General features: G+C 40.8%; 1 protein-coding gene across 3 annotated transcripts in view; it reads left to right on the top strand.

The window, feature by feature from the left end:
* LOC129708260 (zinc transporter ZIP11-like) overlaps positions 1–17,457 on the top strand; it is a 515,212-nt gene that overhangs the window by 143,277 nt on the left and 354,478 nt on the right. For 2 of the 3 annotated variants that reach the window (XM_055653904.1, XM_055653906.1), the window contains one exon: positions 1,462–1,606. In XM_055653904.1, the coding sequence (XP_055509879.1) occupies positions 1,462–1,606 (145 nt within the window). The remainder of the gene's footprint in view (positions 1–1,461; positions 1,607–17,457) is intronic. The other variant, XM_055653905.1, reaches the window with a different exon arrangement.

Raw genomic sequence — 17,457 nt, 5'->3', positions numbered from 1 at the left:
ATGAATCTGTGGAATTCATTGCTGCAGAAGGCTCTGGAGGCCGTCAATGGATATTTTTAAGGCAGGGATTGATAGATAGGGATTATGGGGAGAAGACAGGAGAGAGGGGTTGAGAAGGAAAGATCGATCAACCATGATTGAATGGCGAAGTAGACTTGCAGGGCTGAATGGCCTAATTCTGCTCCTATAACTTATGAACATGGATAGGTGATGTTTCGGGTCAGACTGAAGAATGGTCCCAACCCAAAACGTCACCTCTTCATGTTCTCCAGAGATTCTGCCTGATCAGCACTTTGTGTTCATTTGTGTAAACCAGCATCTGCAGTTCCCTGTGTCAACTCTCTTCCAACGTAGCCCCTTTCAATGCGTTCTTTCTCTTCCATTTTGCTTCTCCCTCTCTCTCCCTAATTTCTCTTTGTTTCTCGCTGTTTGCTTCAAGCTCCCTAAACCAGTCAGAACCTTTCATTGGCTTCAGCTTAACTCTCTACCACTTGTTCTGTCCTCTCACAGCTAACCTTGCTCTATCTTTCCCTCCAGTGTGAATAGATTCCTTCAAATAGAATCTTTTGAATTCCAAATTCAACGCATGGAAGACAAACAATACTCGTTTGTCTCGAATTCATTGCCCAGGACCTATTTTGCGGGCAAAGCTTCCAATGTTATGTAGGGTAAATGGAGAAATATACTCCCCACCATATCAGTGAAGGCTTTTGATTGAAACAAACATTTCTTTAAGCGATAAATTATGCAATCCGACTAAAGTCTTTCAAACTGAATGGGGAAACAATAATTAACAATATTTGCGAGCCGTTATTTTAAGATTCCAATTTATTATTCCTTCCAATAACTGGATACCTTGAACTTAAAAGGATTTATGAAACATGAATATATCTTGATATGGAGCAGGGTAGTTGTATTCTTTGTTGTATTTATTATTATCACTTTTTGTTTAGTTTAGTTCAGAGATACAGCGCGGAAACAGGCCCTCCGGCCCACGGAGTCCGCACCGACCAGCGATCCCCGCACATTAACACCACCCTACACACACTACGGACAAATTTTACATTTATACCAAGCCAATTCACCTACAAACCTGTATGCCTTTGGAGTGTGGGAGGAAACTGAAGATCTCGGAGAAAACAGCGAGACCCGAGTTTGATCCTGACTACGGGTGTTGTCTGTATGGAATTTGTACGTTCTCTCTGTGACCACGTGGGGTTTCTCTGGGTGCTTCGGGTTTCCACCCACACTCCAAAGACGTACAGATTTGAAGGCGAATTGGCTTTGGTAAGTTGTAAAATTATCCCTGGTGTGTGGAGATTAGTGTACGAGCTTGATTGCTGGTCTGCCCGGATTCTGGGCCGAAGGGCCCGTTTCTCCAATCTCCAAAGTCTAAAGTCTTTAAAATGTTTTAAAAGCTTGTTCCATTTCTATTCCTGATTGTCTATTTTTATTTCTCAGGGTATTTTCGATTCTCCTCAAATTGCATTTGCACTCAATCAGGAACCGAAGCCAATGAAAGAAAAGAAGGAAGATGACGCTGGAGATTCCCGGTCGCAGGATGAGGAATTTGCCATACGGATAGGTAGAGGTGCATTATCAGCAGGCAAGCATCGTGTCATATCCCGACAAAACAAAAAAAAAGTTGAATCAACTATTAAGAGCGAGAAATTGCATTTAATGAAATGAAGAGTTAGGACAAATGGCAATCATAAGTTTTGGTCCAGTTCTTCTGGTGGTTCATTTTCTCAGTCTTAATCAGTAATGAATGGCTTTGGAGAGCTCTTCATTCATTTGGTTGTGGTCTCTTATCTAATCTATTCTAATCTCTATAATTGATGTGGTAAATTATCTGCTTTGAATCTGGTTGAACATTCAAGACTTTAATCTGCTTTTATCTGCGATTCAAGGAGTGTTTCTTAAGTGAGTGCAGGCTGTAGCGGGCATTAAAGGATTATCCAATACGCCACTGTTAATATTCCTTCCAAAAAAATGTCAAAATCAATAATAATATAGGAATATTGATACCCGAAATAGATTTCCTTGCAGATAAACAAAGGGCAAAAAAAGTATTTTTCCATATAATGTTAGGAAGACTTTTTTATCGCAAATTCCTCAAAATCATTTGTTTTATATTTTAGTGGTTTTAAAAGCCCTTGCCACTGCAAAATCATAGAGATGGTGAATGCTCAATGGAATATTAGTATTAGTAAATAGCATCTTTACCCCGAAGAATGGAAAAAAAATCTGTATATCCTATTGATTGAAAAGATTGCTCAATATCTTTTTTTTTTTGGAAGAAAGCTTAAGAGGGCTAACACAGTACTTAACAATACAAAATACTCTTGTTTATGGGTAAAGTTGTTTACACACTGTCATACTGAAGCTTGAGACATCTGATTACTTTATAGGCAGACAAAAATGCTGGAGAAACTGAGCCGGAGAGGAAGCATCTATGGAGCGAAGGAATAGGCGACATTTTGGGTCTAGAACCTTCTTCAGACTGATGTGGAGGGGAGGGCGGGAAAAAGAAAGGAAGAGGCGGAGACAGTAGGCTGTGGGAGAGCTGGGGAGGGGAGGGGGAGGAGGGAGAAAGCAAGGACTACCTGAAATTGGAGAAGTCACTGTTCATACCGCTGGGGTGTAAACTCCCAAGCGAAATATGAGGTGCTGCTCCTCCAATTTTGGTGGGACTCACTCTGGCCATGGAGGGGGCCCAGGACAGAAAGGTCGGATTCGGAATAGGAGGGGGAGTTGTTTGTGGTTGAGTTATAATGTTCAAGGTGTAACTCTTCCACTTGTGCAATCTCAGTAGGGCGAGACTGTTCACTAAAGTGCAATAGCTTTTTTCAATCAGCTTCACTGAAAAGCAGATAAACAGATTAACTTGTGGCAGATTGTTCAAAAACTGGCTGTCCCATTTACCCACATGATAAAAATGATTATTATTCAGAGGCAATTTGTTAGCTGCAGAATTATTTGAGATATCTTGAAAGGAATGTGAAGTACAATGTAAAAATGCAATACATTCCAAATTAATGCAAAAACAAAAATGTATACAAAAGTCATACTTGAAGTTATGATGTCGCTCACACAATCTAAGTTAACAATTTGCCTCTGTTAAATCATGCCTCAGATACGGAACACATTGACAGCTGTATTCCATTTCTGATGCTCCATCGAGTCCAAGTTATGTTGAGAGATTGATAACCTGTTCACCTTGCAGCAATGCTAATGAATGCTGGATTAAGGCATGTTCATAATCTTGAAGGGTTTTGTTAGATTATACAGTATGTGGAGAAATTGTTTCTGCTGGCAGAGTTGTAGCTATGCCAGAGAAACAGGGTTTCAATAATTGGTCAGAAGTAAAAGGAGGAATGTAGACACAAGGAACTGCAGATGTTGGTTTACAAAAAAAGACACAAAGTGCTGTAGCAACTCACTGGGTCAGGCAGCATCCCTGGAGAACATGGATAGGTGATGTTTCGGGTCGGAACCCATCTTCAGTCAAAATCGGTGAAGTGTTGGAGGCTGAAGAGAGACCTGAAAGAATATATACTCAATTAGGCAAGACATAAATAGGGTAGACACATCAGAGGGTGATGGAATGTGTTGTCTGAAGCCAGCTTGATGTTTTGACTTGTGTTGGAAGGAACTGCAGATGCTGGTTTTACCGAAGATAGACACAAAATGCTGGAGTAACTCAGCGGGTCAGGCAGCATCTTTGGAGACGATCCCATCCTTTTTCTCCAGAGAAGTCGCCTGACCCGCTGAGTTACTCCAGCACTTTGTGTCTATCTTTGGTGGTTTGACTTGAGTGGATTCTATGCAGTTTGCAAGTTTTAGAAGTTGCATGGAAATTATTTAGGTCTCATTAAACCTATCTTAGGAGATCAAGTTACCTTTCCTGGTCAAAATCCAACACTGTATTCAGTAAAGCGTTAGGTTCTTTCAGTGCACGTCTGGCAATAGATGAGAATCGCGAGAAAAGAGTAACATTTGGAACGCTTGGAGTAACCAGTATGATCATTGTCATGATTTATAGTCGTTGTAAAGCATTCAAGTGGTAATAATGTGAAAAATGTCACAACTTCCTGAACAAAAATACCTTTGCTAATATTCTGGATTATGATTAAATGCCTTGATAAATTGATTGGATATGAAAAATTATGCAGCGCGTTCAAGTGTGCACTATGATAATGTGTTATTAGTAAAAAAGGGATTACAATGCCACTAATTTTATAATGCATGATTTTTTAATGAACGTGTGGCAGCAGGATCCTGTAACGTGTGGAAAAATCCAGGGAGGCTTCATCTCCAGCCAGTCTAATAGTTTAATCAATCACAATCACAATCACAATAATACTTTATTAGCCAAGTATGTTTTGCAACATACAAGGAATTTCATTTGCCAAGTCAGTCATACAAATAAAAAGCAACGGAACACACAAAACACATTTGAACATAAACATCCACCACAGAGACCACATTCCTCACTGTGATGGAAGGCAAAAAAAGTTCAATCTCTTCCCTTAGCTCTCCTGCGGTTGGGGGCCCGAACCCTCCGATGACGGGATGATCTCCACTCCCGTAACCGGCAGCGTTTTGGGCCCCTTGCATCGGGGCGATCCAGTTCCTGCATCGGGGAGATGTCAGCTCCCCGCGCCGGCCGATCGAACCCCGTGTCGGGGCTGATCAAGCCTGTGCGTTCGTTGGAGCTCCCGACTAGTCTCTCCGGAGACTGCGAGCTCTTGATGGTAAGTCCGCAGGCCGCGGTTGGAGCGAACCCAGGCAAGGGATCGGTGCCGGTATTAAGTCCGCGCCCCACGATGGGGCGCCAAGGTCAGTCCGAGGAGCTTCAGCTCCATCGATGATAGGCCGCAAAGCGACCGGAGACGCGACCCTGAAATATCGGCAAAGTACGAAACTGAAAAAAAAGTTTCCCCAGACAGTACCCCCCATTCTCCCCCCTCCCCCCCACATAAAACAAACCGGGAAAACATTTACATGGTCTTATAAAACGCACTAAAAATAAAAAAAATATGAAAAAACAAACAGACTGTTGACTCGGCGGCCAATCGTTCGGCGCCCCTGATGGCAAGAGAATCGATTTAATTTTCAAACTTGGAAGCAGACTCGCTGATATTTGGAGATCTGGGTTTTTTTATTGGAACGATTACAACATTTCCCTTTTGTTGTAAGCAACTTCTTTGTACGTCCAGGCACAGCCCGTTTTCTGCATAACCCCCCCCCCCCCCCCCCCCATTGCTACCTTATGTTTTAGTTCAAATTAAACAATATCAATTCTTGAGATTTTGCTGGTGCACAATGTGGGCGATTTCCTGCTGATCTTGTCCACATCAACAAAAGAAGCCATCAATTTACTGAATTATAAATACGCAATTCGATGAACAGTTAACAAAGAGAGCCATTATCTTAATTATTACTGAAGAAAATACTGCTGTCTTGCTGGAGTTGAGGACAGCAATATTCACCACCTTGTGGTTTAGGGACTCTAGAACAACATTTTTTTTGCATTCGTGGGACTCATCCTTGTCGTGCGTTTGATTGAGTGATCCTCTGCTCTTTATGAGAGCAGAAGAGCTCAGACGCGCAGTCTTTTTCAGTAATTTGGAATAAAGATACAGCAAAAAATTGTATTGCATTTGAGCGCTTGTCGGCACTGGGCCTATACTCGCTGGAGTTTAGAAGAATGAGAGGGGGATCTGCTTGAGCTAACAGCTCAGTGTGTCCATAGTTACAAATGAGTCTGAAATCTAACTCTCGTGAAACATGCTTACTAGTTTTTATATTCCAATTAAGGATCATTTCAGAGCACTCAGACTATGAGGCTGAGCTTTTATCCCTCAAGCTTTACTGAGTTTCTAGTCTCTGTTAATGGACTAACCAATAATTTTTAATGCAGTTATACTTTGTGCAGTTGGCTCCTATTTCTGTCCGATGAGAGCCGTGTACAGGTTTCCATTTCCCTCTTATCCATCTGATGCATTCTCAGACAGTACAACATTGTGATGTAGAAGCCAAGTATACACTTCTAATGGAGTTTTAATTTTGGATTTTGCTCCAATAATTGCTCCATGCACCAGCTCAGAGGATACATCTTAATTGAACAACATAGGTCATTTAACAATTACATTGTCCATTGGAATGGAAGAATATTTGTGTGATGTTGCTTGCCAAGTGTCCTGCCTTGGGAAATCAGAAAATACTGGTTATGGGAACTGACTTCTTTTGGCTGGTATCACGTTGAAATGCTGTGATTTATAAACATTTGCAGTGTGGCTAGCTAGCAGACGAGAACCGAAAGGAGAAAACACTGGAAAACAGACACAAAAAGCTGGAGTAACTCAGCGGGTCAGACAGCATCTCTGCAGAAAAGGGAGAGGTGACATTTCGGGTCGAGACCCTTCAGTCAATTCCTTTTCTCCAGAGATGCTGCCTGTCCCGCTGAGTTACTCCAGCATTTTTTGTCTACCTTCGGTGTAAACAACATCTGCAGTTCCTTTCGACACATCTGCAGTTCTTTCCTACATAAGCACTGAGAAACAGTTGTGTTTTGAGAGAGGATGATCTACAGTGGCGTTTTCCCGGCGATCAGTGTTGTGAAGATTCCATATAACACAGTGATTAATGGCTTTAACATTGATTGTAAGGACAATATTTCTTAAAGGCAGAATCGCTGACAGTGTGGTAAAAAAGTGAGAAGAGTGGCTGAGTGGGCAGGAATATGGCAGCTGGAACCCGTTGCAGTGAAGTGATGTACTCGTTAGAAGGAATGAGGGACAATATGGACTAAATAGAACAATTGAAAAGGATGTGAAGGAATGAAGGGAGCTGGGTTTTTGTTCACGTGAATCCTCGAAAATAACTCCATGTTTGGAATTATTCATTAAGCCCAGGGGATCTAGTCATTTATCAACAAAGGTATGGATTGCAAAAGCAGGGAAGTTTCATTGAACCTGCAACATTGGTTAAAACATAACAGGAGAATAGCTTCTAATTTGGTCACCTGGCTTTGGGCAAGATGGAATGATTCAAAGAAACTGCAAGGAATCAGGCCCTTTGGCCCAACAGCTCCATGCTGACCATCGATCAACCCATCACACTTTTGTATCCACTCCCTGCACACTCCGGGCAATTTACCTACAAACCGGCACATCTTTGGGATGTGGGAGGAAACCAGAGCACCTAAAGGAAACCCATTTTGTCACAGGAGCAACTTGAAAACTCCACACTGACAGCACCTGAGGTCAGGATCAAACCAGGGTCTCAGGCAGTGTGAGACAGCAGCTCTACCAGCTGTGCCATGGTGCAAGATGACATCCTTTCCTCTACCTTTGAATCTACCTGAGCTCTGTGGAGGAAGCCTAGCCATCAAACAGACTGGAGTTGGAAGTGAGAGTCACCAACCGCTGGGATGCAGAGCAAGACTGCTCCATGTAGTTGTCAGAGACCCTGGTTCGATCCTGACCACGGATGCTGCCTGGACAGAGTATTCACACTCTCCCTGTGACTGCGTGGGTTTTCTCGGGGTGATCCAGTTTCCTCCCACACTCCATAGACGTACAGGTTTGAAGGTTAATTGGCTTCGCTAAAATTGTAAATTATCTCTAGTGTGCAGGATAGTGTTAGTGTACGGGGTGATCGCTGGTCGGCGTGGACTCGGTTGGCCAAAGGGCCTGTTTCCGCGCTGTATCTCTAAAGTAAAGTTTTAAAAAGTACAGTCCCTTCCTAATGAGCCGAATGCTGGTCATAAACCAATTGGTGATCTCCTTGCTGGGGCACCAGGCAGCATCTGTGGAAGGAAATGGTTAATTGACATTTTGGGTTGAAACATCACCTAGACTGAGTTTGTCAACTGCTCTCCTTTTATTGACACAGATTACAGCATTTCCAGTCTCTTGTGCCTCTGTCTACCTTTTCTTGTTCTGCTCTGGATGCTTCTGGTTTTATATATCTGATTTTTTAAACCTCCCATCCCTTCCGGCATCAAAGTTCTGTGTTTCCCAGAGTATATACCCTTGGCTCTTCTCTCTCCTTCATCCTCCTGCTACCTCTTTGGACAACCGGAGTGACCATTCATACACTTCTTGTAGACACCAAGCTGCATCTCCCAGCAATGTGTTCTGGTCTCCACTGTGTGGCCCAACCACTTGTTGACAGCCCAGATTCAATGCTTCTTAATTTTCTTTAAACTGGTCCAGTTACACAGTAGCCCTCTGGTTTTATATACTCTACTTTCTTTTATGATCCTTGGAGAAAGGCACCTAATCAAATTTAGGGAGTGGGCTACATACGATCATCTAGTATTCCTGTCTCAACTACACGAGACATACAAAGCATGCAGACACCAATTTCTAAACATTGATGCATAAAAAATTTCCTCTCCTCTCATCGTCTCTCTTGTTTCGACTCCAATTCCTTGCGCATTCCATTTCTATCTACTCACTGACACTCCCTTCTTCCTTTGCCACCCTCTCCCCATTGTTGATAAAACATATTGTGGCTTTAAACTAGTAAACAAAATTTGGGACTTTCATGCCTCTTCTCTCCTGATCTCACAGCTTCTTGTGTCCTTTTCATCTCTGGCCTTTGTCCATCCATTAACCAGTCAGCACCCCCCTCACCTGTATCCACCTATCACTTGCATGGTTTTGCCCCGCTTCCAGCTTTCCTCCAGTTTTTTCCTCCTTATTACAATCAGTCTGAAGAAGGAAACGCCGCCTATCCATGTCCTCCAGAGATGCTGCCTGGCTTTCGGTATTTGTTTGGAAGTAAAGAGCGTTTGGATAGAACTTAAGACAGAAGATTTCATTTGTTACTGCAGTCAATGGGTCTGAAAGGTAGTGTTTCCCTTGTGTGCTCTCGCAAAGAACGTGAGGTGTTTCTTATCCATCACTAACTAACATTTTTCGAATTAGCATGTATTCAGGAAAGAATTTTGCGATGTTGACTTGCGAAATAACGAAAGATTATAAAACCTAATTTATTTTCACTTTAAGTAAATGTCTTAGTTGCTGTTGTGAATTACATTATTCTTGCAGATTGACTGGATTCCCCATGTCAGTTGCCGGCTGTCTCACTGTGGAGATTTCCGGCTTAAAACAGCTTGCTGATCTTACAGCCAGAGGGAACACGCTCTCCAGCAAATTCCCTGCTGTTCAAGTTAAGAGTCGGGAGATATTTTAAATGTCAGTGTGAAGAATAGGAAATCAAAATGAATGTTGGCTGCATCCAAGCACAAACTGAGAGGGACAAATGGGCACGTGGAATGGCAGCAGATTAAGCAAAGCACAAAAACAATTGCATTTGTTTAAACACAGAACTGCAGATGCTGGTTTATGCCAAAGATAGACACAAAGTGCTGAAACGTCACCCATCCTTTTTCTCCAAAGATGCTGCCTGACTAATCCGATCTGGATTTGTTTAAATCAATTTATCCTAAATGAAAGTGCACAGTTAATTTTCTCTTTCAGTGATATTTACCTTATCATTCTTTGGCAGCGATCTGAAGTACTTAAAATAATGGGAGGATTTTCTTTGTTACAATTGGACTCCATTGAAGCTCAGGGATATTATGTTGGCCTGTTTCTTTCTGCTATATGATACAAGAAATTTTTATTTTGTCACAGGCAGGGTATTGGAATTTGGAGGTCATGTCATTAGGATTTGGTAGTAAGCATTTCTCCGGAACATTTTCTGCAGACTGTTGTTTAGTTTAGTTCAGTTTAGAAATGCAGCGTGGAAACAAACCCTTCGGCCCACCAAGTCCATGCCGAGCACTGATCACCTGTATGACTTCATATTATTGGACCAGGAATTTTTTATTACCATTTTTAGTTCTGGTTATTACTTCCATTTGACATGACTCAATGATACACAGGGGCAGCCTGGGTCACAAGGACCTGACATGAAAATCTGACTTTATGCAAATTCCCCCATTCAAAGCATTTATCAAACTGGAAATTTAAATACTAAAATGTTTCATACCAATCATTGATGACCAAATATAGTATACAATAATAAATATATGGATACAATATGCGTGTGTGTACATATGTGTATATATATATACATATAATATATGTATATACACATATTATATTAGTGGGTGCAGAAACATGTAAATTCACATTATTAAAATATCTCACCTAATGCAAAAAATGCTATAATGTATGTAAATAGTCCACTGTGCCAAATGAGATCTTAGAAGATCAACAATGCCATATATCCATCACCCTCCGTGAAGAAATTTGCCCATCATGTCCCTTTTAAATCATTCCCCTCGCATTACTATAAGATTGTCCCTCATTCTCCTACACTTCAGGAAATAAAGACCTAGCCTGACCTATCTGTCCATATAGCTCAGGTCTTTGAGTCCTGGCAACATTTTCATAAATCTTTTTTGCATTCTTTCTTGCCAATATTGTCAGTCCAATTTCCAGTGCATTACAGCGTTTGTTCCTAGAATCTAGGGTACATTGGTGAGGTGGTTGAAGAGAGAAATGCAGTGTGGTAGGGGCTGGGCATTAGGTAGTGGTAGGACATGAATACAGCTTACTTAGTTTCTCTCCTTCAGAAGTCATAGAGAGCCATACAGCACAGAAACTGACTCTTTAGCCCAACTTGTTTATTACTGACCAAGTTGCCCCAACTAAGCTTGTCTCCATTTGCCATTTTTGCCAAAGCCAATTACCCTACAAACTTGTGCGCCTTTGGAGTGTGGGAGGACACCGGAGCACCTGGAGAAAACACAAGTGGTCACAGGGAGAACGTACAAGCTCCCTACAGACAGCACCCGTAGCCGGGATCGATCTGGGATCTCTGGCGCTGCAAGTGCTGTAAGGCAGCAACTCTACCGCTGCGCCACCGTGCCGCCAATTTGAATTGGTCTCTATCGCGGATACCGCGAAGAACATAATACCATTGCACTGTCTCTGGGAAGTTATCCATTAACTTTCCTCAGTCTATGTGGAGTGCATTTACTCGTTAAAAATTGAAAGGCGGAACTTCACACCTGCTGAATGCAACACAATTTGTATTTATATTGTGTGCCTTCAACAGTAAAATGGCCAAAGTGCAGCACAAATAGAATGTCAAGTGAAATGTGGCAATGAAACACTGAGGCAGGTAACCAGAGAATTGTTAGTAAGGTACACAATGAAAGAGGCAGTGAAAAAGATAGATAGACAGATTTAGGAAGGGAATTTCAGAGCTGGGGCAGCATGGTGGCGGAGCAGTAGGGTTGCTGCCTTGCAGCACCAGAGACCCAGGTTCGATTCTGACTATGGGTGCTGTTTGTACGGAGTTTGTATGTTCTCACTGTGACCACGTGTGTGGGTTTTCTCTAAGATCTCTGGTTACCTCCCACACTCCAATGACATACAGGTTTGTAAGTTACTTGGCTTGGTATACTGTAAGTGTAAATTGTCCATAGTGTGTGTAGGTTAGTGTTAGTGTGCAGGGATCGCTGGTCGGTGCGGACTCGGTGTTCCGAAGGGCCAGTTTCCACGCTGTATCTCTGAACTAAACTAAACATCACCATCTAATTGAATGGCCTTTACACTCTCACTCTGGGACTCAGTTTATTCAGCGAAAGAAGCTGACAATTTTCATGTCGATTAGTTCTGAGAAATGCTTGATAAGCTAGACAGGAAATATTCTGCTTCAATCAAAATGTTCATAAACTACAAATATAAATAGGATTCTCAGCCGCACAATCTATTAATCAGTTATCCATTCAGTTAACTGAACTAGGGATATAAATTGGTACTTATTTCGAAGAAACACGCATGTAATTGTGGAATAAATTCCTCAACATTCTTGCTAAGTGGTGCTGTTTGTTAAACTATTAAGGTTTTCTGTGGTGGATCACTCAATTAGCTGAATTTAAGCTCTGGCTCTGGTGCAGCATTTTTAACCTATTGAAATATAGAAAGGCATTTTAAATACTTCACTTTATTCACAGGATATAAAGTGTTGTATAGAAGTGAATATAATTGCAGTTCATTAATCCATCATACTTGCTTTTAACTGCAGTTATGGGAATGTTGTGAGGTTTGCAGAAGGCATCCATTTTATTTCCTTGAAGATTTAGTACCAGCATATCAGTAATAGCTGTAGTATTCTTGGAATACTCAGTAATTGTCATGCTGCAGATTCAACCTTCATTTGATAGTTAAGCTCATTTTTTCATCCTCTAATTCAACACTCTGATCAATGATGAAGTTAGAATTTCTGATCATTGTAATCTTTGGCAGTATTATTTTGGAAGTGAATATCATGACCAATGCCTTTTCTGCAACGTTCAAAACCTATTGACAGTACAAGGTTTGAGGAACCACGGCTTGTTTCCCCACTGTTGGGAAATGTTGTAAATGTTGGGAAACCTTAGTAAGTTCACGTTCTAGGAGTAGAATTAGGCCATTTGGATCATCTAGTCTACTCCGCCATTGAATCATGTAACCTTGATGTCTACTGAGAATTCAGCAATAGTTAAACCTATTGTCTTAAGTCTAAAGCGTCCTAGGTGAGGTCCTAGGCATGGCCTAGGTGAGGTTTATTTCACTATACCTAGGTACATGTGACAACAAAGTATCATTGAATCACTGAATTATACTTGAGCTATGAATTTGACCCACTATAGCTAATGGACTTAAGCGAGAGACTTAACTCTATTAGCTATATGAGAGGTTAGACAAGAATGCATTGTTTTCTTTGGAGCATCGGAGGCTGAGGGGCGACCTGGCAGAGTCTGTAAAATTATGAGAAGCATCGATAGGGTGGGTCGTCAGATTCTTTTACGCAGGGTAGAAATGTCATTTACGAGAGGGCATACTTCAGGAGGAGAGGGGAAACTTTTAAAGGAGATATGCAAAGCAGATTTTATACACAGAAAGTGGTAGGTACCTGGAACCCGCTGCTAGAGGAGGTGATAAAATCAGATACGATAGCAATGTTTATGGGAAGCAACGAGACAGACACATGGACTGGCTGGAATGGCAGGGTGTAGACCGTTTGCAGGCAGATGGGATTAAATTAAATTGCCTTCATGATTGGCATTGACATTGTGGGCCTGTTCCTGTGCTGTAAACGTCTGAGGGATGCTGGCATATAAATGGGTAGATGTTACTGGTCTGTTTGGAAAAACCAGGGCAAATATTTTCTTTGAATTGGAAGTTGGTAGTAGAATAATGTTGAAGAAATTGATTTATTAAAGGATGAATGTGCTTCATTGTTAATGATATTTGTGCAATAGGTCAATAATACATTAGAACAGCCTTTAATCCAATGATGTTCTTCATTGTTTTTGTAAATTGGCTTTGTGTAATGGGGAAAATATGTGGCTCAGCAATGTGACGATGACTTAGGATCATTTGTTTTCTGAGAAACACCATGTGCTTCAAGATCAAAGACAAATGGAGATCAGACCAGGTTAAAGTTGAGAAAAACAATGGCAACCAGCGGATGTAAGGGAGGTAGACACTAGGAACAGATATAAAGGCGAGAAATCTAGCTTTGAGAAGAAATAAAAATGTTGCAGAATGATGGAGCACCATGGGAAACACACGTGATAATACTGAGCATTGGCAGACACAAGTAGGAACTGATTATGTGCACACAAAATAATTGTTCAAAATCTATTAGACTTCCTTCAACTACCTTGAATTTCCTCTATGGGATCTGGCCTGTTTCTATTCATTTTCTTGGGATCTATCGGAATCTTACAATAATCTTTCAATGTTGATTGGGATTTGAAGTTAATTGTTTATCTTTTGTTGGCTTGACAAGAAGTGGTTTAAATAACATGATCATCTATGTGAGATTTTCATTAATTTAATAATTGTTTTAAAAAAAAACAAACAATTTACTTTTACAAAGGCTTAATGTGGCAGCCACTAGCAGAACATGAGTATACTGTATATAAAAATCAATTCAATTGTTGAGGTGTAGCATAATTGTGTAGGTAATTTTCTGATACCACACCTAGAACCAAGTAACATTAAAGGTTGACTTTAATCCTAGGTAGACAAAAATGCTGGAGAAACTCAGCGGGTGAGGCAGCATCTATGGAAATAGGCAATGTTTCGGGCCAAAACCCTTCTTCAGACTTTAATCCTGTTTGACCTGTGCATTTAAATTGCACAGTATACTTCTTCTGTATACAGTATACAGTTTAAGTAGACCTAAATCTGGGTTCCTTTTTTTTTGCCTACGAGAATGAGAGGAATTTTCACGGGGTGTCCTAGTGAAGGGTGGCATGGTGGTGCATCCGAAGCATTGCTGCCTTACAGCGCCCTTGAGTCCCTAGCGTGTGTAGGATAGTGTTAGTGTGCGGGGACACAGGTCGGCGCAGCCTCAGTGGGCCGAAGGGCCTGTTTCCGCAAACTTAACTAAACTAAACATGCTGGGCCACAGATGCATCAGTAAATTGACAGATTTTCCCAAATTTACTGCAGAACTTCAGTAAGTATTAGCACCACTTTTGTCTCAAATATATGGTTTTCAGCTCCATGTAAACCACGGGCCAAAGGGAAACACAGTGGCCCATTTTGCATCCAAAAATTTCTATGACCATTAGTTTCCTCTCATTCCTCTGGACCAAGCCAAGAACACACCTCAATGGCAGCTCACCCACCCCAGATCAGAGTTTTAATTGTTTCATAAACCATCAATGACAATCTCAAATTGGTTTGATAATATTTCAACCACTTTAGTCGGCAAACAACTGAGGTTTGATGCTTGGTTTTGTTTCATCTTTATTGGTTAACTTTATGAATGCTGTGATATATAATTTGCAAATGTGAAATACAGTCATTTCTGCCCAAATTTTTCCCATAAAAATATGCAAAAGAAGTTGATGGTTAAATAATATATTATGCCTGCAGCTGTTTTAGAGAATTATATTAAATTGATAGAATTATTTGAAGGCCTTTAATGCTAGAAATAAGAAGTTCTGGCCCAGGTAAGTGAATGTTTCTTGGAAAATTGTTTGTATTTAAGATAGAAATATGATATTATTCAGAAATATTTTTTGCGAGCCTTGCTCATATAGCTCTTCATTTAAGATATTTTCCTTTACTTGTCTCCACTATAAAGTTTAATTTTGGGAAAATGACTGTATTTCAATATTATGATATCTTCCATCACAGAGCTCTTTTATCAAGAGCTTAGCCATTATTTTCCTGGCTGCCTTTGGTTCCTATTTAATAATTAGCGTTTAAATAATTGTGCAATTGTATTCTCAGAATTGATCATTCTTTAATGTGTGTGTTGGTATATGGCACAGAATGTAACTTAAATGCCTGCAATTTAACTAATATTTTATAAAAGAATACGATGCAAATGTTTTCCTTTGAAATCCTAACAAGTTGAAAGTAGATTGGAAATGGTTTGCCTTCCTTGAAGGTTCAATGTTTGTTCAAATAAATTTGTTGAAATGTTTAATTGAGACTTTGAGGATGGATGCATGAGCTCCAAGTGTCTTTTGTTACCACATTTATTTGCAGAGCGGTCGAACCATGTTCTAACTAACCAATGTCCTGTCTTCCATGTTGGCTGCTTAATCATCAGCACAAACTCATTAGGCCAAAGTGACTGTGCCCGTGTTGAGTGATTCTTTGACTTTAAATGCCACTATGGTAAGGAAAACATAGTTTGTTGGCCTATTCGGAATTAAGAACTGCTATTTTGCAGAATATGGCAAGTTGGAAGTTCGCAGCTTTGTTGCACTGATATTTGTGCCATTTGGAGAAATTTATTTGGGAATAAAAGAAATGTTAGGAAGAAGGAAATTCCCACTGCAAAAAAGAGACAATTAATTTTCTCTCTCGCACCAAGATACCAAAATATGCGACCATACTTCTTGCGGTAGTTGGAGTAAATTTAAGGTAAATATTTGGAAATTGTTGGTGATTACACAGGATAGTAGAATTGAGACGAAAGATGAAATCAGTGCTCTCCCAGTTCCACCGCACACCAATCAAATGTTGATGCTTGGAATTCATTCACTGTCCCACTTCTGTGACCTCTTTAACTAAACATGAGGACTTTTCAATAACCATTTGGGCGGCGCAGCGGTAGAGTTGCTGTCTTACAGCACCAGAAACCTGAGTTTGATCCTGACTACGGGTGCTGTCTGTACAGAGTTTGTACGTTCTCCCCATGACCTGCGTGGGTTTTTTCCGGGTGCTCCGGTTTCCTCCCACATTCCAAAGGCGCACAGGTTGTAAATTGTCCCTAGAGTGTGTTGGGTAGAGTTAGTTTGCGGGGATTGCTAACCGGCGTGGACTTGGTGGGCCGAAGGGCCTCTTTCCACACTGTCACTAAACTAAACTAAATCATTTGTTTTTAAGTTGTCACATTTACGTGAAAGACAATGTTTTTGGTGTTAAACATGGTCTATATAAATATAAGTTGTTTGTGTTGCATAAGAACAAAAGGAAGAATTGATCCAAATGCCAATCTGTTTACACAGTTTAGCGCCTGTGTTATGGGTCTGCCACTTCTAGGTGACTAATAGACTGCTGCTTCATTCGACATTTTGCATGTAATGCAATGATTTACTGGATTTCAATTTGTTTGGCTCGTTCTTTGAGCCCATCAATCAGTCTGGAGGGCTGTAAACATATATGGTTTGCTGTGCTGAGCTGATAAGACAACCTCTGGAAGGATCATGAGAAGAATGAAGCAGGTGCTTTAAATCTGGACACTGTTCACTATAATCAGCAATGTGTTCAACTTCAGTGCCATTTGAGATTGGTAAAACAAGCTTGGCTCATATGAGATAATGGAAAATCAGAACTCTATTTCATGGAAAGTGTTTCATGTATATACTGCTTTAGAGCCGAGATGACAGCAAGACTCATATTTTGTTCTGTCACACCTGATGATTTGGTCATAAGGGATCTTAAAATCATCAGGAGCAAAGTTAGACCGGGCAAGTCTGATGACATTTGTTAATAGTTCTCAAGATTTCGTTTTTGGTGTATCTTTATGTTTTGGAAAGCATGCAACAAAAGCCTTTCACTGTACCTCGATACATGTGGCAATAAACTAAACTGAACTGAAATTGGTTGCAGCTTCAACTCTGAATTAGAGTTTAATTAATAGTTTAGTTTGGAGATACAGCGCAGAAACAGGCCCTTCAGCCCACCGAGTCCACACCGACCAGCGATCCCCGTTCACTAGCATTATCCCACACACTGGGGACAATTTACAATTTTTACCAAAACCATTTAACCTTTGTTTAAGAAGGAACTGCAGATGCTGGAAAATCGAAGGTACACAAAAAAGCTGGAGAAACTCAGCGGGTGCAGCAGCATCTATGGAGCGAAGGAAAAGGCAACGTTTTGGGCCGAAACCCTTCTTCAGACTGACTAACTTCTTCAGACTTCAGACTAATCTACAAACCTGTACGTCTTTGTAGTGTGGGAG

Source organism: Leucoraja erinacea, chromosome 23 (assembly GCF_028641065.1).
Source record: "Leucoraja erinacea ecotype New England chromosome 23, Leri_hhj_1, whole genome shotgun sequence".
NCBI classification, from domain to species: Eukaryota; Metazoa; Chordata; class Chondrichthyes; order Rajiformes; family Rajidae; genus Leucoraja; species Leucoraja erinaceus.
This window is presented reverse-complemented; position numbering and strand designations above follow the sequence as displayed.